This window comes from Oreochromis niloticus, linkage group LG19 (assembly GCF_001858045.2).
Source record: "Oreochromis niloticus isolate F11D_XX linkage group LG19, O_niloticus_UMD_NMBU, whole genome shotgun sequence".
Lineage (NCBI taxonomy): Eukaryota > Metazoa > Chordata > Actinopteri > Cichliformes > Cichlidae > Oreochromis > Oreochromis niloticus.
Window position 1 is genome coordinate 10,475,540 of NC_031983.2, and position 27,136 is coordinate 10,502,675.

The window sequence follows — 27,136 nt, forward strand, 5'->3', positions numbered from 1 at the left end:
AATGCTTGTTAAAATCGTATTTTAGACCGTGTTTAGTCGTAGATTAGTTGAGTCAAAATTCGAACCTCTTTTGCATTATTTCACAGGTCTTTCTATAGATGCAGTTTTTCATGTTCACAATTACCACTAATAATAAAATTAATTGAGATTTAGATTCGGAATAAGTACCCGGAAACGTTACAAAGGTGGCTGTCAAGTGCCAAGCCTTGCTCGTAGAGGCACGTCACTGCGCATAATTCTCTTGCTCTACAGCTACTCTTTGTTTGGACGCAGTCTACCTTACTGTCCACACGCGACAGGATTGCTATATGTAGATTGGTTAGAGGGAAAAAAGAGGCGGAACACTAACGCCTGAAATCGCCAATCACAATCATGGTACGATTAACTGGAGCCATTTTTAAGCGCTCTTATTGGTTAACCCCACAGAGCCAAGATTGAAAGACTCGCCATACTCGGTTGGCTTCAGTCCCACTTTTTCTAGCGCTAGTATACCCCTGTTTTGTCGGGAATATGATAGTTTGACAGGCGCAGTCAGGTAAATACATGAAGTACTCGTGATATTTTAAAGTATAATAGGCTAGCTAATTGTAGAAACCTGCTTAATCCAGGGTTAGCTTGTTATGTCATATGAGTTATTGATGTATTGCCAGCTAACGTCTTATGTTAGACATGAGATAGAAATGCATCTATTCATCCGTCCATTGCTAATGTTATATAACCGGGGTTTGTACTGACCTGTAGTTCGGAGTGGTGTGTCCTGCAATGAACCGGCAGAGTTTTCCTCTCTGACAGGTGCTTCTTCCACACAGAAGAGATGAGTCGCTTTCTGAACGTCCTGCGGAGCTGGCTGGTGATGGTGTCCGTCATCGCGATGGGAAACACCGTGCAGAGTTTCAGAGATCACAGTTTTCTGTCCGAAAAGCTCTACACAGGCATGCCAGAGTTTGGTGAGAAAACTGGATTTTGTTTTCTGACAGAAGTGGAATGTGCAACCTGACAACCCTAAAAGTAACGCGATTAGTTTGTGACTCTAGTATTAGTAGAAGTTAGGCAAACACCACACGCTTCGAATACCAAGCAACACTTTATGTTAAAATGCACGTGATGATCATTGACTAATTGCCTATTAGCCTGCATATCACTGGCGTGCAGAGTCTATATAGAGCACGTATAAATGTCTTATTAAGCATAATCAGAATATACAAGGTCATTTCTCCCAAATACGATCCAAACCATTAGTAGTAGTTATTAGCAAGACTTCACTTTAGATTGGAAAATATATACTTAGTTTGAAAGCATTCATTTATAATAATTATTAGCCCTTGTAGCCTTTGTAGTATTGTGTTGCCTTTTATAAGCTGCTGTTATTCTCATTGGTCTGGACTGCAACAATAATTCTAATCCTGTGCAATCACAATATTGAATTTCTTTTCTTACTTTGTATTAAAAACATGAATAAAACATAGTAATTTAGGGCATTAAAATGTTGTTGTTTTTTATAATCTTCACCATAGTAAGTAGTATTGCAGAAAACTTCTGTAATGCGGCACACTTCCAGAAAAATGCAGTTACAGGTGGCATAACAAACCAGACACTGCTCTACGTTTACTGGACACTTTATTAGGTATACCTGTTCAACTGCTATCTCACCACCCAAACATGTGGCAACAACTCAGTACAATATGTCGACCCTCGAAGCAGCAAAAGACCGCAGCAGGTGCCACTACTGTCAGCTAAGAACAGGAAACTGAGGTTACAAGGGATCAGCTAAAATGGACAACTGAAGATCAGAAAAATATTTGGTGGTCTCATGAGTCTCATTTTCTACTATGACATTCAAATGACAGGGTCAGAATTTGTTGTAAAACAACATCAAAGTATAAATCCATCCAAAATCCAATTTTTCAGGCTTGTGGTGATGGTGTAATGATGTGGGGTATTTTTGGGGGGACACTCTGAGCCCCTTAGCACTAACTGAGTGCCGTTTAAATTCCACGACCTGACTGAGTATTGTTGTGGCCATGATTACGTAAGTGTACTCATCTACTGACGGTTGCTTCTGGCTGGATATGTTCAAATCATCTCAAACTGGTCTCAAACATGTCAGTGAGTTCACTGAGCTCAAATGGCCTCTGTAGTCACCAGAAGTCAATCCAATAAAACACGTTTGGGATGCTGTGAAAGAATTAAGGCAGTTCTGAACACATAACAAGGTCCAACCTGGTGCAAGCATAGTGTAACTAATAAAGTGTCTGGTTAGTGTATGGGATCTTAGAATTAGATAATAAATCAATGTCCTCAGCTTGACCAGCTCCAAAGGTAAAAAAAAAAAAAAAATGAAAAGAGCTCCAATAAACCCTCTTGCATTGTTCTCAACTAACTTATAATGGATGTTCTCTATCATGATATATTGTATCTGAATTTATTTAATTTCTCAGTAAATGGTCTCCAAGCTCGAACCTTTGGTATTTGGACGCTGCTGTCGTCGATCATTCGCTGTGCCTGCGCCATTGATATCCAGAATAGAACGTAAGGCATCGTGTTGTTTCCTGCACTATAAAAACTAATTTCTGGTGGAAGTCTATGGGTTATGTTTTTACACTGTGTCACTCTGGCTCTCGCAGGCTCTATCACATCACCTTATGGACGTTTGTCCTGGCATTGGGCCACTTCCTATCTGAGGCTTTTATCTACAAAACTGCGCCGCTGACTATCGGAGTCATGGCCCCTCTCATTGTGGCAAGTGAGTAAAGAATAATAGTGATAAAAACCTCTGTTTGACTCCCCATCAGGACGACGAAGTTAAATCACACCACACTGGAATAATCAGTTAAAAGTACATCACTGTGTTTTTGCAGGTTTTTCCATCATAGGAATGCTCATTGGATTCCAGTGTTTTCCAGAAACACAGGAGGAAGTTGGAGCACGACAGAAAAAGCGTAACTGAGTCCCAGCAATCTGGAGTTTCCTGTTGTTGAACTGAATCCACCTTCACCAGCCTCTTGTGAACTGGTCCTCGTGTGCTGCTTGTTGCCTTGAAGAACAGGATATGCTGATGTAAATTCACTTTCTACTGTGACACTATTTACATTTACAGAGATCAGCCATAACATTAAAACCCCTCACAGGTCAAATAAATACTATTATCTTGTGAAACTACAATATTCTGCCGGGAAACACCGGGACCTGGAATTCCTGGTCCACGACTGCAGTTGATGATGTGCTGAAACACAGGAAGAAGCTAGTAGTCCCTAATCCAAATGAGCCTTTGTAGGATGTGCCCCAGCAAGGCTGATCTTTGGGGACAACCACTGCTGTCGTGCTCCCAAACGGCACATCCTCAGAGACCCTGCCTTCACGAGGAATCAGAGCTGTTTTGGCGGCACAAGAGGAACACAGCAGATTAGGCAGGTGGTTTTAATGTTGTGACTGATTGGTGTATATCTTAAAATACAGTGGTCAATGTGTGCTGCTTTATAATTTGTAATGATTTCATATTTAAAAGAGCAATATCTGGAGTTTTCTGTTGTCTTAACAGCACAGATAGTTTATTCTTTCTCGGTCTCGGTGTGGTGCTGCTGAATGACCACTATACACATTTTCTCTTCACCACGATTGTTTTATTGCACCAGAGCAGAGAAAGTACAGTTTTCTAGTCTTTCAATCAAAGAAAGCCCAGATGTACCAAAGATCTCGGAAGGCTACGCAGTAGAAAACCACGCACCTCATTAGAAAAATCATACAGCAGAGGTTGGTTTGATGTTTGTTGTGTGCTGTGAAAGATTTGTACACCCCGGGAATGCACAAATAACTTTGTATAAAACTTAATTTTTAAAAAATATCTTGATTTTTGATGTTTGTTATTTCTGTAAAAAGTGTGGCAATTGTATTTTGAAGTCTTGTAATCCTTTGTTTGAAGTGTCTTTCAAGGTGTAATTGTGTTTTTGCACGATGTGTGCTAAAGACTGAAATCCCTGTTTTGCTCTGTTCTCATATTTGGGTTAAAGAAAGCATAAATCTCCTGATTTAAACATGGCTACATTGTGGGGAAATACAAAAATACATAGACACATTTAGCTAGGGCTTATTTATCTATAAATATATAGATTTGTTCTTAATTTAGTTTCTGTTTTTGGTACAGTGTTCAAAATCCCATAGTGTGTATTGCAGTTTCATTTTTTCCACTTTAAAGTGCCTAAGAATAACTAGAACGTCTCACAGACACATAAAAGTCCTAATGAAATACCAACATTTCGAGACAACTTCCCAAAAATACCTGAAGTAAAAATTTGTACAAATACTAGTTACACAGCATAAAATACAAACAGGCAACAAAATGAAGGAAAACACTAAAACCACTGAGCCCTTGACCCTGGGCTCTAACAGACTGTGGAAGGCATTTGATTGGCACTGTTTAGGTCCACTCAGGATTGGTGCACAACTGTGCAAAGTGGTCCTCAGATAAGGCCACATCTGTTGGACACTTGGGAAACTCAATGACTATGAAAATAAGATGTGTTAAGCCTTTAAAGTCACCAGAATTTAACCACATTGAACATAAAGAGGAGATTTTGGCCATGTTATGTTTGCTTGCCACTACAATTACTCACACAAAATTAGGTAATATTTTCCACAAGAACTATGCTGCATTACGCCGACTCTGGCATGTGCTGGCCCAACACCTAAGACATATTTCTGATGGATTTTCCTTCGATTTGTCGCCTGTTTGTATAATTCTACAGTACCAAAAGTAAAAAGTACACATAAAAAGTGTGCAAAGTGACAAGGGCAGTAGATCTGATTAGTCTCAATCTCCCATTGTGTTGTTCTTATTTTCCGCTGTGCTGACATCCTTTACGTTCCAGATGTTCTCGCCTGTTGTGTCTTGTTGAAGAGGTCAGTCACAGTAAACTGGGGCCAATATTGCCCCCCCCCCCCCCCCCCCCCTCAAAGCGAACTCAGATGCATGGCATCAATTGTATTGAGAATCAGAAGTATTCACAAGTAATACTGTCGTCCTGAACGGCAGGCGACAGATACGAAAGCCTCGATTAGGCGAAAGGTGACTTGGCTGCCTGACAGGTAAACACGTCGCAGTCCTTAATCTGCATTGAACACACATATTCTAAACACAGAACATTAACACGAGACACCTTCATCAATGTAAAGACGGAATTAAATTACACACAATATTGCCAGTCGAACGCATAAAACACTACATTAACACCGGTCAGAAGAAAAACTAGGAAAAGAATTCAGTTAGATTGAAGGTTGGAGTCACTAAAGTGGCAGATACATTGCACTTAACAAGACATGTAAAATGCCATCATTTCATGATGTAAAAACCTTGAAAGTGCATTCCCCCATGGTGGTTTGGGATCTAATACCAGTGTGGATTTCTGCATCACAGAGTCCAAACAGAACTCCATAAAGCAACACTGTTCTCTGTGATTCAGCCTTCATGTACTTACAGTTCACAGTTTTCAGCTCCTCAGTCGTTTGTGCATGATTGTGCGTGTCGATGTGTCAGTTTTTGCTGTTTTTTTTAATGTGTCTTATTTGTTTTTAATCTGTACACGGTGATATTCTGATATCTTGGACAGAGAAATATCTGTCTTCCTCACAACCTCCCCTCTTTCAAGACTTCAGGTGGAGAGATTCCTCTTTCCAGATCAGCAGTAATTGTCTGCAAAGGACAGACATGAGTGATAAGACAAGTGGAAGCAGAGTTCCACATCAATATTACATCAGCAACAAACATCTCTTCACATTCAGTACACCTCATCATGTTTCTTTTCACAATGAGCTTCAGATGAGTTGAAATGACCAGATAAACGTTTAACTCCACAATAACACAGAATCTGTTTGTGCGATTTAAAGGGCTGATTGTGCAGTCGAGTACAATACGCTGCAGTTCAACCCGTTACACCTTCAAGTAAATGCAAACATGATCGTGTACATAATCATTAAACCCCTATTTTTGCAAACTCAAACAGACAGTGGTTTGTATCACTTTGTTTCACTGTAGTGTGCCCTACCTTGGCAGGTGTGTGTTTTGGTGTTTGTGAGCTTGTGGGTTTATGTCAAGACTGCCGTTGCCAGGGGCTGCCGCACGACGTGGCCCCGTAGTCCTGCACCGATGACAGGGAGCCTGCAGGCTGGAATGATAGCTTTGGGGTCACACCTCTGAGGGGCCCTAAGGGGTCCCCCTCATCTTCCACCATCTCTTTCATAACACACCACCAGTGCATCCAGAAACACCTGCACACCCAGCTATACCACCTGCTAGTCAGGCTTCCACAGCCTTTGATCAGGAAACTGCATGTATCATTAGTTCTGCTTTATTAATTATTTAGATACATCTCTTGTTCTTTTTCCTTTTCTTTTTTTTAAATCTACTGCACTATTATCACTTTGATTCCACTGGTGTGCAGGATTACTGGTGTTTAAGCTGCGTTTGTAGTGTTAAAACTGGAATATCACAAGGACAAAAAGGCCAAAGAAAGAAAGCAAGAGGTCCCGAGCCTGACAACAGGTGAGCATGAACATCTCCGAAGTTACAAAAGTCACCTCATATTTAGTTTTAATAGTGGGTATTAATACAAATTTTCTTTTAGCTGAAAATATTTATTTGACAGCTCTCAGCTGCACCCGTTTTAAGCATTAAACCAAAGCAACGCTTTTTAAAGCAAAGAATAAGGAAACATGTTTTTAATGAGAGCGAGCCAGAGAGCTGTTAGATGAAGCATAGCTGAGAGAAAACGACATTTTTAGCAGCTTACGGAGAAAGCTGCCACCAGTGCAGCGGGACGACCGCCTGCATTCGCTTTGCATCCAAGCCTGCCGCAGCAGACTGCAATGTGAGTGACTGCAGAGAAGCCGCCAGCAGAAAACCACTCAGAGCGCATTCAATCCAGAGCCAGGGTGGGCTCTAACACACATCCCACCTCTGACTTCATGTAACACACGCAGTCGTACTTACACTCACTGTCTGCACCTCAACCTGTTGGTTGGCCTTCTGCCGTCGGAGGTCGGATTTGATAAATCCTGCAATAATAATAATATTATGAAACACATTAAATTACTGATGCTTGATTTTGTGGAAAATAAAGTTAAAATTTAAATAGAACAGCATACTGGTGTGGAAGTTTTAAAATCGCTACTCCCATGTTTTCTTCTTGTATTTTATATAACGTGTTTTCTTTAAAACTAGTTTTCTGGGTCAGCATGCAGAATATCCTTTGGTGCTCAGAGATTATTGAATCAAAGATATCCTCCTTCCTGTGACAACTCAGAGAGGATGGAGGAAGGATATCTAAATGCAGCTTTGATATGCGCTGTTTCAATGGATAAAGCTAAAAGCACTACTGGTTTAACAGTACTTCACACTTATTCTCAGCTTAGTGGGATATGCGGACAAACCTATGACTGTTTAGCACTGTTTCAACATCTTTGTGTTTTGTCTCTGTGCAGACAGACTGATAGGTGCACAGGTAAGATATTGCAAAAAGCATACTTTTACTTACACATGCTTATCAGCTTCTGTAACTCAATTTGAAGAGTAGATGGACAATACATAAGATCATAAAAAGGACAGTTGTGGTAAAAAGAAACTACGCCTGCCATTAAGGTTTTACATATCAGAACATAATAAAAAGGTCTTAAGGAAAAAAGACCTATTTTTCAAATAAGTTCAGTGCATTTTGAGGCATTTCCAACAAGCCAAAACCTCCGGCTGCAGATGTCTGTAACATGTGGTTTCTGATTGTTTTTTCTGCTCTTAGCTCTGTATGATGTCAGTGACAGTGTATATCCTTACCTTTGTCATACAGAGCACATGACCAGAAAAAAGCTGACTTACAAAGAAGGGACTCTGCATAGGCTGCACCAAGGCTTACAACGAGGCATATGCGTTATTTTTAGCTGTGAATCATGCAAAGCTACTCTAGTAGAGATCGACAATAAAAAATGTATTTTTGGTCCTCTTTAACTACAACTTTAACATAGTGTGAAAAGTAATTTAGCCACTAGGAGGCAGCATTCGCCTATGAAAGAGTCGAGTCCTTGTTCAAGTCCAAGTTTTACACAAAATGGTTTCACATAAGTTGGTCTGGAGTATCACTCGCAGGCATGGGAAGGAAAACTGCCCAAATCTACAGCGATGAGGTTAACATCTCACCTGTCAGCACTGTTCCTATTAGCAGAAAGATGCACAAGAATATGTTTCCGGCTAAAGTTCCCCATTTATCCATGATCTTTCCCTGAGCTATGGTGAAAATGATTCCAAAGATCTGAAATGAGAGTGAGAAGCTCTTTAAAGGCCCAAACAACATGACATGTTATGATATGTTATTTGTTTGTTCTCTGACTCTGCGGTCATACGTGCTGAACGTTACTGACCTGAGCTGAACAGTTAAGCAGTCCAGACGAGGTCCCCTCCGATTCTGGGTAGGTGAGCTCTACTGCATACTCGAAACCCAGAGGCAGGTATCCTGTCATAAAGAAACTGGAGAAAGACAGAAAATGAAGGTAAACTAAAATATAAAAACAAAGTGTCTGATCTGTGCAGCGTAGCATTTTGTGACTAAAGTATTTTTAACTGTCCAAAAACTGCAGAAAAAAATGCTCCACAAATGTAAAAGTAGGCCAAGTGTATATTGAGGTTTAATACGTCCTCTCTCGGTGAAAAGCAGACAAAGGAATTGCTATGGAAACCAGATATGGGCATAATCAGCTTACCATAAATAGCAATTATTGACAAAGCCTGTGGAGTGTGGAGCATTAACTTTCGCTCAAAAAAGCAGCATTCCTGCTACAAAGAAACTGAACAACACAGAGCTTCATCAGTTTTGAGCAGGACTTTAAATGTGACCGACATGATTCATCATTACCCCGAGGTTAAAACTAGTGTCAACGCTATGCCAACCCACATGTGCCAATAAAGCTTCTGTTTAGCTAACCAGTTTTCAAAACACTTTCAATAAATGGATTTCCAGCTCCACAGTAACCCTTTAGCTGCCAGCCCCTCAGCATTTTTCACTTTGCTGACGCTTGCCGAAATGTTTTCTTTAAATAAATGAAAGTATGAGAAACATCTTTTTTTTCTCCATCATATTTACATGGCAGAATATAAGAGATCATTCACAGCTTTGTTACCTGTTGGCTGATAGAGCCTACTGTGGTGTTTATGGCCATGGTGGTCCATATTCTTTAATGGTTACCTACCCTAAAACTCCAGCTGTAACGAACACCACCCACAGGTGACCCAAGTTGAGGGTGAAGGCGTAGACCAGCATCCCGATTAGAGAAAGGATATACACAGCCAAGGTGGTCTGTCTGTGGAGACAGGAGAATAACATCAGCAATAAAGTTTAAGACATTAAGCCATGTATTATAGCAAATGTTATGACGGGTGCAATAAGGAGTAACGCAAGCGATAAAAAGTAACTATAAAGATGCTCAACCTTCCGAATAAAAAAAAAATTAATGGCATTTTGTGTCACCAACGACTTGTCACAACAACGCCAATCTGCAAAAACAAATTCACTCTGTTGAAGCTGCTTCTTGTACAACCATGCGTAAAACAAGCGGCAAAACATTTTTGTTAATATAGCGTAGTCCTCTGGCTCACTCTTACGTGAGGACAGTGTGAGAGTCAGGATCCACATTATAAATCTGGGCTTAACTGCTCTGACAGATAACCATCCTAATGGCATGTGAGGAATCTGTGGACTGAGGATCTTCCTCTAATCATAAACATTTTTATGCCACATTAATGAAGGCAGTTTATCAACACTAAATCACTAACTTGCAGAATAAAGGAAGTGGTCATTTTGTAGAAAGAAGTAATTTATGATTAGTGTTTTTCCATCAAATGCAGTGGCAAAAGGCTTGAGAAGCTACTTAGAAGTACCAGTAAAGTACAGCCTGCCAGTTCAGATAAGCAGCGAGCAACACCACACAGAAAACTCGGCTATGCTGCATCCTAATACGCGCCTCTTTTAATCAAATGGTCTAATTCACTTGGACATCTCTCTGTGAATGGATGAGTGACTTAAAGGACATTCATGCAAGGAGTGGATGTTTTAAAGCACAGCTAACATTGCAGAGAAGAAGTGAGAATGCTGATCCCGAGGACTGAAAATTACATAGAAGCATTTCCTTTCAGAGGAGCATCTTTTTACATGTGCACATGAAGCTCCATCAGAATCTGACTGTAGGAAACAATGACATTAGTTTATTGGATGCCATGGTTTACCACTCCTTTCAGCTAATGGCAGGAATCTTAAACTACATGGGCTCACCACAATTGGACAATAGAAGACTATAAAAGCGTTGCCTGGACTCTCAATTTCTGCTGTGACATTCGGATAGTAGGGTCAAAAGTTAAAATAAATAACATGAAATCATGGATTCATCTTGCCTTGTAGGTTCAAGGTGTTGATGGTGCAATGGTGTGGAGTTCAATTTATACTCAGCCTTTTATGATCACAGTGTAGCCATCTTCTGACGGACATGGTGTATAGTGCATATTTAGGATTTGACTCAAATGTAGGTTCTTGTTAGAAAACATAGCTGTGTGTTTGATTTTAGTACACATTATTGAAAAACGGGGTTAAAAGAAATACATTACTTGTAGGTTTTGGTCTTGTCCAGCCATACGCCACATATGAGGGAGCCCGCCATGCCAGCAATGACAATGGTCAGACCAATTCTCCCAGCATTCACCTCTTCACCCTGAAAGAGAAAATGTTGGCATTTGCACCTGTGAAGTCACAATATGCAGTCAGTTCCTAGAAGCACTGAGCCGTAACAATCATACTCCTGTTATCTGTGTCAGGACCATATCTTTGGATGCTTTATAGCTCAGTGTTAAATGCGGTCAAACAGTGTCTACCTGCTGGGCCTATTCAATCTGAGCATAAGCCACAAGGAAGACTAGAGAAGGTAAGGCAGAAAATATAAAGTCGACAAACACGACATAAAAACAGAATCGGTTTGGAATGCACCTTTTAAAAAAAAAAAGGCTATAATAGGGACTTACAGGATAGTGTTCAATGATCATCCGGTTCAACAGTGTGGAAATAGCATAGAAGCAGCCAACGTTCAAGCCTGTAGACCACAAACAGAAAACAGTTTATTGTGAGACAATCTGCACAGAAAGGTGGTCTCATCTGGGGACCAGATGGGACCTGATGCTTCTAACTAAAAACTCTTGAGAACCTCACGCAATATCTCTGTATCAGCCCCGAGATAGTGCTTGACTAATAATATTTAAATATAGTCCTATAAATCCGTGCCTCTAGGTGCCAAGCAACAAGAGACATTATAATCAGATTATTAGGGCATGTTTAGGGAGTATACTCCCCTACTCAAAAACTTTCTCCTTTTTTGAAAGCTTTAAACTGAAACATGAACATTTCTGTTTCCCAGCAGCTTATCATGTTAGCATTCTAACTGACTACATATGAATCAATAAATGTGTGTGTATGGGTATTAGTAAAACAACTGCCTTGTGAAACTCAGCAGAGGATTCTTGTTATAATTACTGAAGGTAGACAATTGCCAAAAACTAAAGATGGAGGAGAGGAAATGGATTTTAAAAGGATTAGAAAGAAAGCAAGAAGTCTATAGTCTGAGAAACAGCTGCTAACACAATCAAACAGCCCTTTAACATGAACAAGTTTGGTCTGTCTTTCCTATGTTGTCACTATTTAGTGACCTTTGAGCCAAAAAATGCTATCACAAAAAACAATCAGGTCAATGCTTCACAAACTCCATTAGTTTTAATGACACGCTCATATATGTGCTCAGAGGCCGATAAGGACTGTGAATGAGAGTTACATAGACCATAATGCACAGTATCCTTAACTCTTATGGGGGTAAAAGTTTAGTCCTAGAAAGGGTGGGGCTGACTGCTACCAGTTTGCATGTTTAGTATGGGTAAGAGGGAGGAACCCACCATAGCTGATCACCAGGAGCATGAAGGGCTTGTTGCGCAGCAGACTAAAGATGGAGGCTGTGTAGGAGTACTCGTCAGGCTGCATGTTCCTGGCCTGTGCCTGGGCCTGGCTGGGTGGGAGCTCAGGTTTCTCCTGAAACACTGAAAAGCAAACACAAACAAACGCAGCATTTCTGGAGGTTACTTTGGTTTTGAAGATATAAGATTTAGCAGGACAGCGGTCGGAAAAACACCGAACAGGGGCAAAGAGCAAAGTTTAGTGTGATGCTGAAGTAACAGCGAAAGCGGACTCCAAACACAAGTAAACATGCTTCTAAAGATAAGATATCAGTCTCCAAAGCAGGTTTTAACACACATACAGCAGCTCTGAACGTCTTTAGACATTGTCCAACAGAGTTACATATGAGAATATGGAATAATCTTTAACCTGCCAGCTCTCCAGTACAAAGTCCATGTGATGCTCGACTGAGCCTTTCTAAGAAAATGCAGGTAAGTGTCTAACACAGCGAGTGACATCTGACGTGCCCCCCTGGACACTGCCTCCATCAAGTCAGCCACCAAATTTAAGCATTAAAAAAATTTTTGATATAATATATAAGTATATATCTATATATATATATAATATCAAATATCAAATACAAAAGTGGCTAAAAAAGTGACTTTTCTCCTGTTAGCATAAGTCGTAGATTAATAAGTTTTATTGAATAGCAGGTTGACATTTTCTGTATTTCTTTTATTTATAGATTCCGTAACACTTTCTGTATTGTTATTCTATTTAATCTTTCCCTATTGAGTTTAGTGAGTTACCAAATATGATGCATATTCCTGACTTCCTGACAGCATAAATATACATTATGTGTAGTTAGAATTGGCAGTGCACGCTTCACATGTGATTATATTTATTTTTTTTAAATAAGTAAAACATGCTTGATGGGACAAGCAGATATATCTGTGCAGTATGTAAAGTGAAATACAGATTTTCTTTGTACGAGACACCACAATGAGTAAAAACTGGAATCACCAACCTTTGACCTCAAACACAGTCACAGGTGATTGCGTCCCAAGGATTTGCTTTGAGTTATTTAGTCAGCATATCCAAGTAATCAAGGGACTGGTTCTCCACCATGTTTCTCTGACTTTCTATGACTTTTAGACCTTGGTGGAGGTGAAAAGAGGATTTAACAGAGCTGGGGGTGGAGTGGGGGTGATTTTTTAAAACTCTGCTATGACTCCCTGAGCCCCTGCCTGTATTTCACATCATGTCAAAACTCATCTCATCAAAATGTGGACAATTACAGCAATTACCGCAGCTGCTCATCTGGTGGAGTTGAAGGGATGTTGAGTTTTTCGCTAGAAAGCACATCTCGGGCAGGCTCAGCTTCCCAGCGGAGTTAGCTGAGGAGCAGGCATCTCTATGAAAAGCTCTGCCATACACAAGTCTGGATGTTCATATCGAACACTTTGCTGCAAAGATGATTTCAAAGACTCTTTTGTGTTCTCATTTAAAACAGCAGTGTAATTCTTCTAGTGGACGAAGGAGTCAATGTGAGGTAACACTGGAAACTACAAACTGTCAAGATGATGCTTTGCTTAATATATTTTCACACCAATAGCTGTGGGCGCTGAGTGACACTTAAGGTGACTTGCAGTGGGCGATTGCTGCATGAGTGAGTAAAGAGCTCTGACAAGAACTCTAACCCATTGGCTCTTTTACACAAATGTGAGGCTCAATCTAGACTCGGATCCATGCGTCTCCAAGGCCAGAAAGGGCGGTACAACATCACATCAAATAATGGCTGGAAGCTGCAAACAGTGGCGTCAGTGTCTACAGGAGACCAATGCATAAAATTCACTGATGATTCTGTGACGCGGCACACAGAATTATTTTCTTTTCCTGATTTTCTTCCCCTGAAAATTCCCAAGGTTCTTCTACACAACATTTAGGTTTCAAACAGAAATAGTCAAAATGGTTCTACAAAGGCTCCAAGCCGTAACTGACGTGTATGAACACTCATCGTCCCTTTAAAGACTTACCGATGACCACAAGGACAAAGATGGCGGTGGCCACGCCTGCGCTAATGTAGAACATGATACTGATATGATGTGCCAGCTCGTCCATGTCATCCACGTTAGGCACGAGGATGGGTGGAACCAGGAACCCAATGGCAATACCCAACTGTAAGCGAGAGACACATAATTAAGAAAATGACCCCACTGACTGAGGTGACGCCTGCGCACACACACACACACACTCGCACACACACATACGTCCAAATTTTAAAAAAGCTATAACACCAAACACATCATTGAACACATAAAGAAGCAGAAAAGAAAAGGTGAGTTAAAGCTTTGGGAAAAGGGTAAAGTTTGCACTTTTATATGATGCCCTGTAAAAACCAAGAAACACCCCAAAAACATAAATAAAAAATGAAATAAGTAATTGATGCAGAAAATGTCAATGCCTGTTTGGCATATGACTGACTTGCTGCAATCAGTGTGAGTGATGGTACACCTCTTATTATAAAACATCAAATATATGCTTATTTGCCATATGTAGCAAAATAAATAGCATGACCCGTCTGTAGTCTTTTGTTTAACAGAGACAGGTTACACAGTAAGTCACCATTCTTTTGTAAACTGCCTGACATGAAGATTACATTACATTTAACTTTTAAAACCCCAGCCAACCTCAGTGAAAAGCAACACTTCTAGTGGATCTTGGGTAAATGGGAAGGGAGTGGGGGTAAACGTTCCGAATTTGAATACCACAGCAGCAGTGCCAACATCCTCGGCTTCCTACAGTCACAAGAACATTCCAGAAGGGACACCGGCCGCGGTCCCTCCACTCTAGGGGAAAGGTGAGAGGAGGAAAGGTGACGAGACACGTTCCCGACTGTGAGGAACAAACCTGTGAAGTGTTTGACGAGTGGAAACAGAAATATGCATGAGCCCTTCAGTCGTCCGAGAATGTTACACCCACTGTTACACTTGTTGCCTTCTACAGCCTTCAGACAGATTAGAAACTTTGCTATAATGCTTACCTTGTTGCCAGTGTACTAGAAAAAGCTCTAGAAAACATTCACAACAGACACAGTCACACATTTGAACCAAACTAAAGACTTTGTATAACCTCGTCAAAACTATCCAAAAAGGTTTATTATTCATTGGCGCCACATTACAGTGACCTCGCTTGAAGTTACTTCTGTTTGATCTTCAAAGCGTCACAGGCTTTTATGAAACCCTTACCTAATTCTTTGCTAATGTGAACTGTTTCTAAATGTCCAAGGTATTACATAAAACGACTTCAGCCTGAAAACTTGGAAGCATCCAGTTTTAGGGACCGCAGCCAAAGCAATTAAGCCATGGTGAGCAAGTAAACATCGACAGCAGTGTGTCCTTTTCATCTTCATCGGCAGGGAGCGGGTTTAAAGCACAAAACAAGAACATTCATGACAAGCGCCGGTGTTTGGTGTTTGGTCTAATGATGGTGGGAGAGGACACGGTTCAGCTTTGGAGGTTAAAGGGCACCACAGCGAGCTCAGAGCAGTCACTAAGATGAGAAAAGTGTTAGAGACTGTGGAGAGATCACAAAACTGATATATAGCCGAGTACACCACGTGTGCTCTGTTCATTCACTCTTTACTTTAGATATGACTTAAAATTGCATAAAACTATCACTCTCTATGTTTTGTGGGTAAATTTAAGGTACATTAGATTTCATTTGATGCATGCTGACATTTCCTGTGACCTTTTTTGGAATTTCCAGATGATCTTGTCTGTCTAATGCCGTTCTCAGGATTTTTAGAGGGAAAGCAAAAGCAGTGACACACACCCGCCCCAGCAGACCTGACTACCTTGCCATGCAAACAGCATTCTTAGTGCAATCTCACTATACAGTTAATTTACCCAAGGTGAGGAAACTTGCACAGAAGCAGGCAGCTCAAGCGGTGGAAGTCACCCGCCATCCCCAGTAATTTTCCCCTGGCTAGAAAGAACAAACCAAACACACATACAGACACAGAGGAAGTCACTTTGACCACTTAGACAATACCGCTATCCCTTTTTTTTACTGGAAAGAGCTATACTCTGTTCACTTCTCTCCCTCTACCCTCCTCACAGTTTGGAAGTCTCTGTCAGACAATGGTTCCCTATCACGTATTTTCTTCTAGTTTCTATCAGCAGATTTAAGAATGAAGAATTTATGAATTCAAATTTTGATACTAGTAATCCAAGTAATGTTTAAACAATAAAAATACTCAGTGAGGAGAGAAAGCTTAATGTAAACTATGCCCTTCTAATTCCCATATACTGCTTGCCTGGTATGTGAAGTACTTTAATAGAACTGAAATGGTTCAGCATCCAGCATGCTAACATGTACTGCATGCTGGATTCATCGTTTCTTTAAGATCCTTTACTCTGAAGGGATTACTAGCTATTAGTTTTCACTAGTGGCAAAGAAGGTGACTGGCTTTGTTAAACCTGCGGACTCTGGAAGAAGGTTGGAAAGAAGAATGCACAGGAGCAGAGACACGCAATCACAAATCAAGATAGCTTGACCTAACAGAAACATGCTATTTTTTTAATATACTGCACAAAGAGTTAAAGATGACAGAGCTCTCATTCACTCTCGCCCACTTTAAAGAAGAAAAGTGAATAACACCATACACACATTTTTTTTAACCCAGCGGGTAAACAAAGACACACCTGGTTTCCCAGAACCCCAATGGAACAGGCGGTGGACACTTCCTGCTGCCCGAACCACAGAGATGCAAGTCTGGAAGGGATGCCCAGGATATAAACCGTGGCCACCGAGCACATGAACTGTCCAAAGAAGGTCAAAGCAAACATGCTGGGGTCCGCCGAGCCCGTCTTGATCCAGGCCCCGATGCAGTTGTAGGCGGACCCCACCACCACAACATCTCTGATGCCCCGATTGTCGAGGAGCCACATGACGGGTAGGATGAGAGGGATGTAGGTGAGAAAGTAGATCATGGAGAGCCAGTCAATGGCCAGGGTGCCGATGCTGTAGAAGCGCATGAAGATGTTGCTGATGATGCCGTACTGCAGCCACATGAAGGCGTTGCTCATGGAGTAGGCACTAAAGATGAAGAGCATCACCCAACGCCGTTTGTACAGCCTGGTCTCCATGAGCGGAAAGAGACGCGCGGTGTCGATGGCTGATGGCTCCAAGGTGTCATCACCATCTCCCAGAGGCAGGCAGTACGCGTATTCTCGCAAGCTGTTTCTCTCTTTCCCTGTTGGGGTGCAATCATTGACCCTGGCCTTGTCGAGGCTTTCCGCCCACTCGTGAGAAACTTCATCCTCAGAATTCATGTCGCTCCCAGTGAAAGTCTTCCCTCTTCCTTCAGGCTTCTGTGGCTCCCAACAGCTGAAGGGAAGAGCAAACAATTCTTCTTGTGTGTGCACTCTCTTAACACCATGGCAGCTTACCTGACTAAGCCCTCCCACCCAGCAGGAACTTCCTAAATGCTGATCATAACCAAGCTCGCCCGCTGATCCTAAACTGGAGATTACTTCCTATTACTGCTGGCTGATTTACCAGAGGTGAATCTGGGGTGCAGTTTAAATATAATGAGCAGTATGTGAGTAGACTCTGATTTCAGTCAACAATTACATACCCAGCTGCAAATGTCGGGGTTCGGCCTTCTTCTCTGGTGGTTTTAACACCAAGGATGCGTTTTACTTTTCATTTAAAACTCCTACTTCCATGTGAGATCGCATAAAAGCATAGCATGTAAATGTAAGGACGAACTACAAGAGCAACTTGGTTTTATTGCTAAGTATAGGCACATGACACTCACACATACATAAATGTGTCAGACGAGTTAAAGTTCATTGAGAGGAATGCTGAGTGTGCACAGCTGCCATGCTGCGACACAGAGGGGAAGTCTCCCTGAGCACTCAAACATGAAGTGACGGTAACAAACTGCTTGTAGACCAGTTATTAAGGTTGAGTGTTTCTGGTTCCTAAATTGGATTTACCAATGTGCAATCACTTTGTATTATGTCATCTGTCTCTGGCATTACAATACTGGCAGACCTGAAGATGGTCAGTTTACACAGTGCAGTCAGGCGGGATTAGCACAGTGGCACATTTATGTTGTGTTAAGTCACATGCCAGTGCACTGCTGGTATGTGATTCAGCTTTAATTTGAAGATGTTTATATCCACATCTCATTGAGCATGGGCTACTATTATTTTTTCTGTTTCTTTATAAACAGAAAATTTGAAAAATCAAGCATAACAATAATAATTATATTTTATCAATAAAAAAATCATTTCAATTAAAGAGCTTGTGCATACTGGTGGATTAACCATTACAGAAGGATAGCAGAGCAAGCAAGCTTCCAAACTGTAGCCTGTATAGAGATAAAATTAAATGCTTACATTAGATTTGCTGATATCTTGAGGGCTTTTCAGCTGTATATTATTATTAAAGCAACAGCTATTAATTAATTATTAGTTACTCAGTTATTTTAGTTTGCACATGAACTGAAAGCATGGGTGCATGAGCCATAGACTTAACAAGTATGTTATGATAAAAGATGTTGAAGATAAGATAAGATAAGATAAGATAAGATAAGATAAGATAAGATAAGATAAGATAAGCAGACTTTTGTTTATCCCAGCAGAAATTCTTTTGGGTTGGCTTCTTAGATAAGGTGAAGTGTATCTTAAATGTGTAGTTAGCCGAGATGGTAAGTCAAATTTTCAGGTATCTGTACTTTAGTTGACTATGTATTTTTGTGACAACTTTTTACTTTTATTCCCTACATTTTTACACAAGTATCTGTACTTTCTGCTCCATACATTTACAAAACAGGCTCGTTACTTTTGCTTTAACGCTTCTGAGGGAAGATATTATTGCACTGCAATGTGCACCTTCAAATATCAACTAATTTGAGGATAAATGGAGGAAACAGTTACACACAATAGAAATTACTGTGAACCATAATCATTTTTTGCCCACGCTTGAGACACTTCGACTTGAGACTCTTAGGGAACCCCCACCTGCCGAATGCCACTTTAATTTTAAGCCAAGTGTCTCATATTTCATAGATTAGTTTTTCATGAGTTTTCTTCTGACTGTACTCACGTGGATGCACGACAAGGTGACGCTAATGACCTTCAAATGTGTGCAATGAGTCCTTGAATCTATATAAGCGTTATATAAAAACTACTGCTCTTTGTCTTTGTCAACAATAGAGCACAAAAACGACAGCTCAAAGCCAGCGATCATATTGTTTTTAAGTTCTCCTTTATGGGCATATTATGGGGCGCCGTTTGTAAACTGAAACATGCCGAAATTAACGGCAACATTTTTCCACGTTTAGCTCTAAATCTTACAAAAGCATGTTTTTTCGAGTCATTTTTTACAACATTTAGTAAAATATTTGTAACGCCGCCCCATACTCCTTCACGTCATAAGAGTAGCTCAATCAGCCGCGATTAGTTCTGATCATATTAGTCTTATTTTCAACATAAGGCATAATATACTGTTTGCTAAGCAAATCAAACACTAATACTTGCATTAATCAAAGTAATCAAATATTAAAATGTACTATATTAATAAAAAGTGTTGCTGAACGGTATAGTAGTGAAATCCAGTCGTCACACTGATGGATGCTCTGTGTTAATGAGTAATATAGTCAACATCCAGCTCTAAACCTGGCTTTTCTTACAGTGCGTCTTTAAACACGCTGGAAATTTCCAGGCTCTATCTACACCACCTCTGTGTGAAATCCACGGAAGGATCGAAGGGAAGTAAAGAACAGTCAAAAACTCATTCATAATATTGAAATTACAACCACAAACGCGCGTCACCGTGGCTGCCGACAAGCGTCTTTAGGGAAACACTGTCATGTGAAATGGTAAACTGACAACGTCTGAATGAAAGACGAAACAGTAGTTGCGGAACAACCAGGTTTGCTTTGTTGGCAGTGCTTTCGTCCTATTTTCACACAATCAGAGCAATAAAACTTTTAAACACTATGATAAGCCGATCGTAAAATAATTTCAGGGATATCCTGCTCCATATCGGAAAGATTTTTTTTTATTATTTTATTTTTTGTGGCATTTATGGATCACGATAAGACTTTATACTTCCTGAAAGAATATGGTGCGTTATCAGCTGTGTAAAAATAGATATACGAAAACATTCAGTTTATTTAATGTAAGTTTTGCACATTAAAGTGTAAACAAATCACTTAACAACAAAACTGTGAGATTACGATACCTGGGGAAGACGGCATGGAAGTAAATACACTGACCCAGCAAAAGATGGCGACAGCGGTCACGTCATTTCCCCTCATTCAAAACCAGCCCGGTCTCTCAGCAAATAGAATAGAATAGAATAGAATGCCTTTATTGTCACTATACAGTTGTACAATGAGATACAGAGCATCTCCTACTCAGTGCAAACATGCTGGGGGGGGGGGTACAGTACCGTTCTAAACCTGACACATTTTTTAATTGGCTAAATCTAACAAAGTAGTTTTTACATCCAAAACCTAACCCGGTACTTGAAAATGCTAAAACTAAATATCAAAGTAATATATTTTCACTTAATACATTAAAAATGAACACAAATGCACTCTTTTTAATGGCTACTAGGGGACGTTACCTGTTCCGGTCAGAGATAAAGTTGTGGTACTTTCAGCATCTGTGTAGCACTACAGAAGCGGCATGAAAGTGAGTAATGGTTTTGAAGTAGGTAATTTCAAATGCAACATTTATAAAATTTCAGTAAAAAGCAGCAAAAACACCAACTGTTTCTGTGCAGTTAATCACTCAATGTGTCTACTAGCTAAAGGTACACCTGCTGCATTTCTCAGGAAGAGGGAAAAAAACCCAATATGTGACACTGACTGATGGATGCAAGAAAAGACGACAAAAGAGGAAGATAAGAGATTTTCAGAGTTAAGGAATGCTCAGGAAGTGATATTTTGGGAGATGGAAATTCAATTCTTACTTGTAAAGTCCTAATTCATTTTAGAGTGTTTAATTCAGTATTAACATTATGTATATATTACATAATCTGTTTCTGAATTAAGGTCATTATAATTTACTAAAAGTTCATTTAAAAAAACTAAATATGCAAAAACATTTTACTTAACTAAAATAAAATGAAAAAACTGAAATTATTTTGTGAACTTGAAAAATGAACTAAAATAAAATAAAAAATATAGAAGAAATATCCTCAGTTTTAGTATTTGTTAGTTAGGTAAATGTTTTATTACAACTTTCCTGATGTTGCATTGATGCATGTGTTTTATTGGGACTTTGGATGTCTACAACACTGGGAGTCATCTCCTTTCAACAATATCTGTGTTTTTTTTAATGTAATCCCTTTACTGACTTTTACTGGCATATGCCCCCCGTACAGAAATAACTACAAAAAAACAAACAAAAACAAAACAGAAAAACCAACACTGAAACTAATGCAAACTAATATTAATCATTAAAAAAACAAACCTAAACTGAAATGAGGAAGTCCACTCTGGAAACTAAACTGAAACAAAAGTCAAAGTGAAATAAAAAAAAAACTAATGTCCCGCTCCAGTTCGCATACAGAGCTAACAGATCAACTGAAGACACCATTGTTACAACACTCCACACCACCATCTTTCACCTGGAACAACAGGGGCGTTATGCTAGGCAGCTCTTTTTTTTAACTTTAGCTCTGCTTTTAATATGATACTCCCGGACAGACTAATAGTAAAAATGCTGGATATCGGACTTCCTCCTACCACCTGCCACTGGATCAGAGACTTTCTCTCGGACCGTGAAGAGTTAGAGATAGTTAGAGTGGGGCCTCGTCTTTCCCCAGCCCTCAGCCTTAACACCGGCTCCCCACAAGGCTGTGTACTACGTTCCCTACTGTACACTCTGTACACACATGACTGTGTCAGTACCCACCCAGTCAACGCAGTCATTAAGTTCGCAGATGACACCACCGTGGTGGGGCTCATCTCTAGTCGAGACGAAACGGCATACAGAGCTGAGGTTCAGAGGCTGTCAGATTGGTGTGCAGACAACAACCTGGACCTCAATACCACCAAGACAAAAGAGCTGGTAGTCGACTTCAGAAGGAGGAAGTCTGAGCTGCAGCCTGTCAGCATCAACAGGGAGCGCACATAGACACAGATCTCCAATGGAGCTCAAACACCTCGGTGGTTTTAAAGAAGGCCCAACAGCATCTCCGCTTTCTGAGAACCCTCAGAAAAATGGACCTGAAGAAGAAGATGTTGATCGTCTTCTACCATTGCTCCATTGAAAGCAACTGCATCTGTGTATGGTTCTCCAGCTGCACCATGGCACACAAAAAGGCACTTCAGAGGGTCATTAATATTGCCCAAAAAATCATTGGACATCCTCTTCCCTCCCTGAAGAACCTGTACAGCATTCGCTGTCTCAAGAGGGCACACAGAATCCTACGGGATTGCACCCACCCAGGACACCGGGTGTGTAAGCTGCTGCCGTCAGGCAGGAGATTCAGGCTGCTGAAGTCGTGGACAAACAGACTAAAGGACAGCTTTTACAACAGGGCAATAGCCCTAATCAATGCTAACAGTTGACCTGATTGGCTACCTCCCTGGACTTTTTGGGGGGGCAATAACAATAATAATAATGATAATGATAACAATGTGCAATAAAAACATACACTCATTCTTTTTATTCATACAGTCATTCTTTTTATTTCTTTTTATTTATTAAGTTAAGTCACTGTGTTGTCTTGTTTTTGTTGTGTTGTGTTGTGTTGTGTTGTGTTGTGTTGCGTTGTGCGTAGTGCCGAGTGGGACAGTTTCCAATTTTGTTGTACTATTGTACTAGACTGTGGAATGACAATAAAGAGTTATCTCTTATCTCGTTACCTCTAATTGGAAACTTGACTTTACAGTTGCCCCACCTGGCAAATCTCACGCTCGGGGGGATTTTTAAAAAAATATATTTATATCCTCCTAAGACTCAGTGATTCATCCTTGTCCTCTGAGGGGACCATAATCTCTATGTTAAGAACAATTTATGCAATATATATGAATCCTACTGTCAAGAGGACAACCGGGGCTTTCTAGTGATGCAACATTTAAGGGAGCATGCCTAACAGACAACATGGACTTTTCCAAATGTTGGGCATTGCAGCTTCCACATTTTACAGCAACAAGGAAGGTTGAGGGGTCTTTTTTTTGCAGATATTGTTTCTATTGCTATAAATTAAATCGTTTTTTCAATATCAGATCATTAACTTCTATTTAGTAGCTTTTTTTGAAATCTACAGTAATTTTAGCCATCTTAAAACAAAAATTTTATTCTTTTTGGACAGCACGACTTACTAACATCTGTTTCCAACGCCTATATTTCGGACACTACAGGGCTCAGTTAGTACATTAGATATTAAAGCTCATGACAATAGAATTAGAAAAAGTATGGCTTTTTTGTAAAGGTTACCAGGAGAAAGCCTCTACTCTCTTAATAGAACACTGCAGCACAGGTTACGTTTGTAAAGTTGCATTTGAACAAACCACAAAATTACTGGAATAATATCTTTTGGACAGATAAGCCAAAATTGGAGATATTTGACCGTGATGCACAGTGAAAACCAAAAGTAACATATCAGCACAAACACCTCATAGCAACTGTCAAGCGCAGTGGTGGCAGGTTGTTGATTCGGGCTTGTTTTGCTGGCACAGGACTTTGCACTTGCAGTCAATGAGTCAACTATGAACCACTCTCTATGCTAAAGTATGCAAATGTGAGACCATTTGTCTGACTGAAAGCTTGGCCAAAATTGAGTTATAAAACAAGACAATCATCCCAAAATGAGCACAGCAGGAAATTCACAACAAAATAGCAGAAAAACTAAAGAATCAAGGTGTTGCAATGACCCGGTTAAAGTCCAGACCTCAGTCTGATCGTGGGACCTTGATAAACATGTGCAGAAATGAATGTCCTCAAACCCCAATGAACTGAAGCAATGCTGTAAAAAAAGAATGGGACAAAATTCCTTCAGAGTGATACAAGACTGATAAAATCCAATAGCAAGTGATTACATCAACCTAGCACTGCTAAAGGTGGTTCTAAAAACGATTTTGACAAGGCTGCATTGAGTGCAGTGAAAAGTTTCGTTTTTGTATGACTTTACTATATTTTAGAAGTTTAGAATTCTTTTTTCATATTATACACTTCAGAACTGATCTTTTTTCTTCAAAAATCCCTCAAACTACACTGTAAAAATCTACTTAAACATTGGTGGGTCTGTGTTAATGTCACACATGAAAACACTGTCCTGTATATCAGTAAGTAAACTAGTTTTCTGTAGCTTGCAAAGATTCTGGGTACATAAGTGACTTTTAAGGATGTGAAGTGATCCTCTGCTAGTGCAAAGTAAACAAGAATAAAATTCAGTGGAAATGTAGCCACAGAGCAGACAGATCATCTTATAAGGACTGGTTAAACATCCTGTGTGCGTCTCATTTCATGTTTGCAAACACATGTAGGGTAGACTGGCTGTTTGCTTTAGCATCTGTAACTCAATTAATTTTTGCACTACAGTTTTCAGACTTTTACATAAAATACCGACATTTGTTTCCTATAAATGGCACTTATTCAAAGCCCTGCAAGAATGCCACAGACATCGCATTTCTTTGTTATAACCCAGCTAGTTCTCTCCCATCATGCCTTGGGACATGTTCTGCTGTATAGATGCTCTTGTTTTATTGTTTATGGTTACGTTCATTTTAGCTGTTCTCTTAGCTGTTGTGTTTATACTGCGGTACAAAGTCACTGTGACAGTTATTGTTTTATGGAGTTCGGTTATGCTGTTATTGACACTCGAAGCACAGTGTAGCGCAAGCAGGTGATTAATAAAGAGCTCCCTCTACTATCTTGGGGTCAAACAGCAAGCTCAATCTCTGTGTGGTGCTTTCTTGTTAAAAATCCTCTGCTTGCGACTATCTAACCCTGACCCTGAAATCAGGAACGGCACAGGGTAGACACTGAAGTGACCACATGACTCCTATCTCATCTCTGATTGGTCGGATTGGCGACGCTACAGCTCTCTTAATTTTACAAATATACCTAGTCTCCCCAATTTAGTTTACCAATTGAGGACAATAGCTAACACCCAAAGAGAAATAACCACTGCAATGGCAATGCATTGATATTGACCGTACAGCTTAAATATAACTGGTGTAGTGGGTGTATCCATCACTCACACTGTTTTTTCAAACAATCAAAAACAAATTCCTCCTTCAGTTTTTTTCAGATCAGATTTAGTCAGGGCCGGGCTGCCTGGTGGACACAGATGTGTACCAGGTCGCACAGAGGGACCCCCCAAAACCCACAGTTCACTGCATGCGGAAAGTGAAGAAAACACACACATTTATCACAGATGCAGGCAAGAGGCACAAATTAATGACCCCCCCCCCCAACAAACAAACGAACAAACAAACAAAAACAAAAAACAAATGCTTAATGGTTAATTGCACCAAGAAAAAAACATAGCCAATGAAGCAGAATGTCATTATCGGCGTATTTCTATCATTATTTGCATTAAACAAATTGTTTAATGCAACAAGCTTTATCAAAACATCTAACTTTATACAGCCTAATATTTGCATTTGATTAAATCCATAACTTATTCTTCTGTAAAGTTGAAGGGATAAGATTGAGTCAGCTGGGCCCAAATGGAAATATTTAAATTGCTTCCACTTTAAGATGTTAATCGAGCCATTCTACTCCAGGCTTATAATGTCTATAAAGGTACTAGATATTAGACAATATTTTTCATGGGTTTTACGCAACAAACAGGATGCTGAGGTCTGTTTAACCGACTCCCTGCGTCAACTCACCTGGTTGCCAAAAACTCCAATGGAGCAGGCGGTGGAAACCTCATTCGCTCCGAACCACACCGACGCCAGGCGGGAGGGCATCCCGAGGATGAAAACCTGGGCAAAGGAACTCATAAACTGTCCGAGCATGGTCACCCAGAATAGGCTGGGTTTGGCACTGGCCACCTTTATCCACGTCCCGGCGCAGTTGAGCGCATTCGCAATCAGCGCTGTGACCCGCAGTCCCTTAATATCCAGGAGCCAGGTGACTGGGAAGATGAAGGGGATGTAGGTGAGCATGTAGACCATAGACAGCCAGTCCACGGCGAAGGCTTCCACGTTGTAGAACTTCATGATTATGTTGCTGATGATCGCGTATTGGATCCATTGGTAAGCGTTGACCAGAGAGTAAGAGCTGAACAGGAACACTATCACCCATCGCCTCATGTATAGACGCGTAGTGACCCCCGAGCCGTTCTCCCTGTTTATGATCCCGCTGTGTTCAATGGGGTCCGCGGCAGCTGGACCTATTACTCCCATGTGTGGACCATTCTCCATCGTATCCGGAGCGCACCTGTCCCCCATTATCTGCTCCAGAAATGAACTGAACTGAAGTGAAGCACAGTCACCACTACACTAACCTACTTAAGATTTCCTTTAAAAAAGAAACAAAAAAAGAAAAAAAACGAAAATAGGAGGGAAAAAAAGTATCACTTTCGTTCCACGTGACGCTGCCAAAAACTATTCAGCTGTCTGACTTCCTCTTTGCCTCGAACCACTTTAGACTGATCAGCCTTTAATTGAGATGTCTAACCGGCTCCTGAGTATATACACTTCAGCTTTCTGAGAAATTCCCTTTGAAGAATGTGTTGACACCGGCTTTTACTCCACCCAGCTGTTGAGATAAGAAATGACAGTGGCTGCTCGGGAGGGAAACCCTCAACATAACAGAGCAGAGATAACCTCTGAAGACGACACAGAGCAGTCTGTCTGAGCTGCTCATGTCAGCACTGTTGCATGTTTCGACTTCATCCCCTGTTGCAACACAGCAAATTATCACTATGCCGCAAAAAATACCCACTCGGAGCTCAGCTATTTTACAGTAACGTTCCTGTCAGCCCTTTCTCTCCTGAAGCTTTAGTTCCTTTTGCATCAGCCACTGCGGTTTTAATCTGCGTGTTAAATCCCCTCTGATAACAACAATGGGCGTCTTTGTGCTTATTTGTTCGTGCATGCTGAGCATTTGGTGTTTTTCTTATTTCAATAATTTGAAAACATGATTTAAATTTCTAAACCAAACGATGGTCCACATTTAATCTAAAGT

General features: G+C 40.5%; 3 protein-coding genes across 8 annotated transcripts in view; 1 reads left to right on the plus strand and 2 right to left on the minus strand.

Annotated features, from left to right (window-relative positions):
• Nucleotides 1-864, minus strand: part of ttll5 (tubulin tyrosine ligase-like family, member 5) — a 58,145-nt gene extending 57,281 nt beyond the window's left edge. Inside the window, exon 1 of the mRNA XM_025901033.1 lies at nucleotides 736-864. The gene's annotated coding sequence lies outside the window, so the exon portion shown is untranslated. The remainder of the gene's footprint in view (nucleotides 1-735) is intronic.
• Nucleotides 402-3,510, plus strand: erg28 (ergosterol biosynthesis 28 homolog). Of its 2 annotated transcripts, none has more exons than XM_005476918.4 (5): nucleotides 402-535; nucleotides 793-947; nucleotides 2,439-2,529; nucleotides 2,625-2,743; nucleotides 2,859-3,510. In XM_005476918.4, exons 2-5 carry the CDS (start codon nucleotides 815-817, stop codon nucleotides 2,945-2,947), a joined length of 432 nt encoding a protein of 143 aa, XP_005476975.1. In that variant the 5' UTR covers nucleotides 402-535; nucleotides 793-814; the 3' UTR covers nucleotides 2,948-3,510. The 2 variants fall into 2 exon arrangements, with proteins under 2 accessions (XP_005476975.1, XP_003453116.1); XM_003453068.5 differs by having other exon boundaries at nucleotides 410-535; nucleotides 810-947.
• Nucleotides 3,028-26,857, minus strand: flvcr2a (FLVCR choline and putative heme transporter 2a). Of its 5 annotated transcripts, XM_005476919.3 has the most exons (12): nucleotides 25,834-26,019; nucleotides 16,667-17,351; nucleotides 13,997-14,138; nucleotides 11,963-12,103; nucleotides 11,045-11,112; nucleotides 10,634-10,737; nucleotides 9,226-9,336; nucleotides 8,401-8,506; nucleotides 8,180-8,291; nucleotides 6,983-7,047; nucleotides 6,039-6,158; nucleotides 3,028-5,686 (listed from the first exon to the last, which is right to left on the minus strand). In XM_005476919.3, exons 1-11 carry the CDS (start codon nucleotides 25,875-25,877, stop codon nucleotides 6,084-6,086), a joined length of 1,653 nt encoding a protein of 550 aa, XP_005476976.1. In that variant the 5' UTR covers nucleotides 25,878-26,019; the 3' UTR covers nucleotides 3,028-5,686; nucleotides 6,039-6,083. The 5 variants fall into 5 exon arrangements, with proteins under 5 accessions (XP_005476976.1, XP_019204157.1, XP_019204156.1 ...); XM_019348612.2 differs by lacking the exon at nucleotides 6,039-6,158; XM_019348611.2 differs by having other exon boundaries at nucleotides 3,028-6,158.
• Nucleotides 26,858-27,136: the final 279 nt, after the last annotated feature.

What these genes read in the sequence shown, in the direction of transcription:
- flvcr2a (XM_005476919.3), bottom strand. Translation starts at nt 25,877, where the DNA reads ATGAGGTTTCCACCGCCTGCTCCATTGGAGTTTTTGGCAACCAG. An exon ending in TGATCATTGAACACTATCCT is followed by an intron (nt 10,738 to 11,044) that starts GTAAGTCCCTAT and finishes TTTCTCTTTCAG; the next exon opens with GGTGAAGAGGTGAATGCTGG. An exon ending in AATAGGAACAGTGCTGACAG is followed by an intron (nt 7,048 to 8,179) that starts GTGAGATGTTAA and finishes TTATTATTGCAG; the next exon opens with GATTTATCAAATCCGACCTC.
- erg28 (XM_005476918.4), top strand. Translation starts at nt 815, where the DNA reads ATGAGTCGCTTTCTGAACGTCCTGCGGAGCTGGCTGGTGATGGTGTCC. An exon ending in CACAGGCATGCCAGAGTTTG is followed by an intron (nt 948 to 2,438) that starts GTGAGAAAACTG and finishes TTAATTTCTCAG; the next exon opens with TAAATGGTCTCCAAGCTCGA. An exon ending in GGCCCCTCTCATTGTGGCAA is followed by an intron (nt 2,744 to 2,858) that starts GTGAGTAAAGAA and finishes GTGTTTTTGCAG; the next exon opens with GTTTTTCCATCATAGGAATG.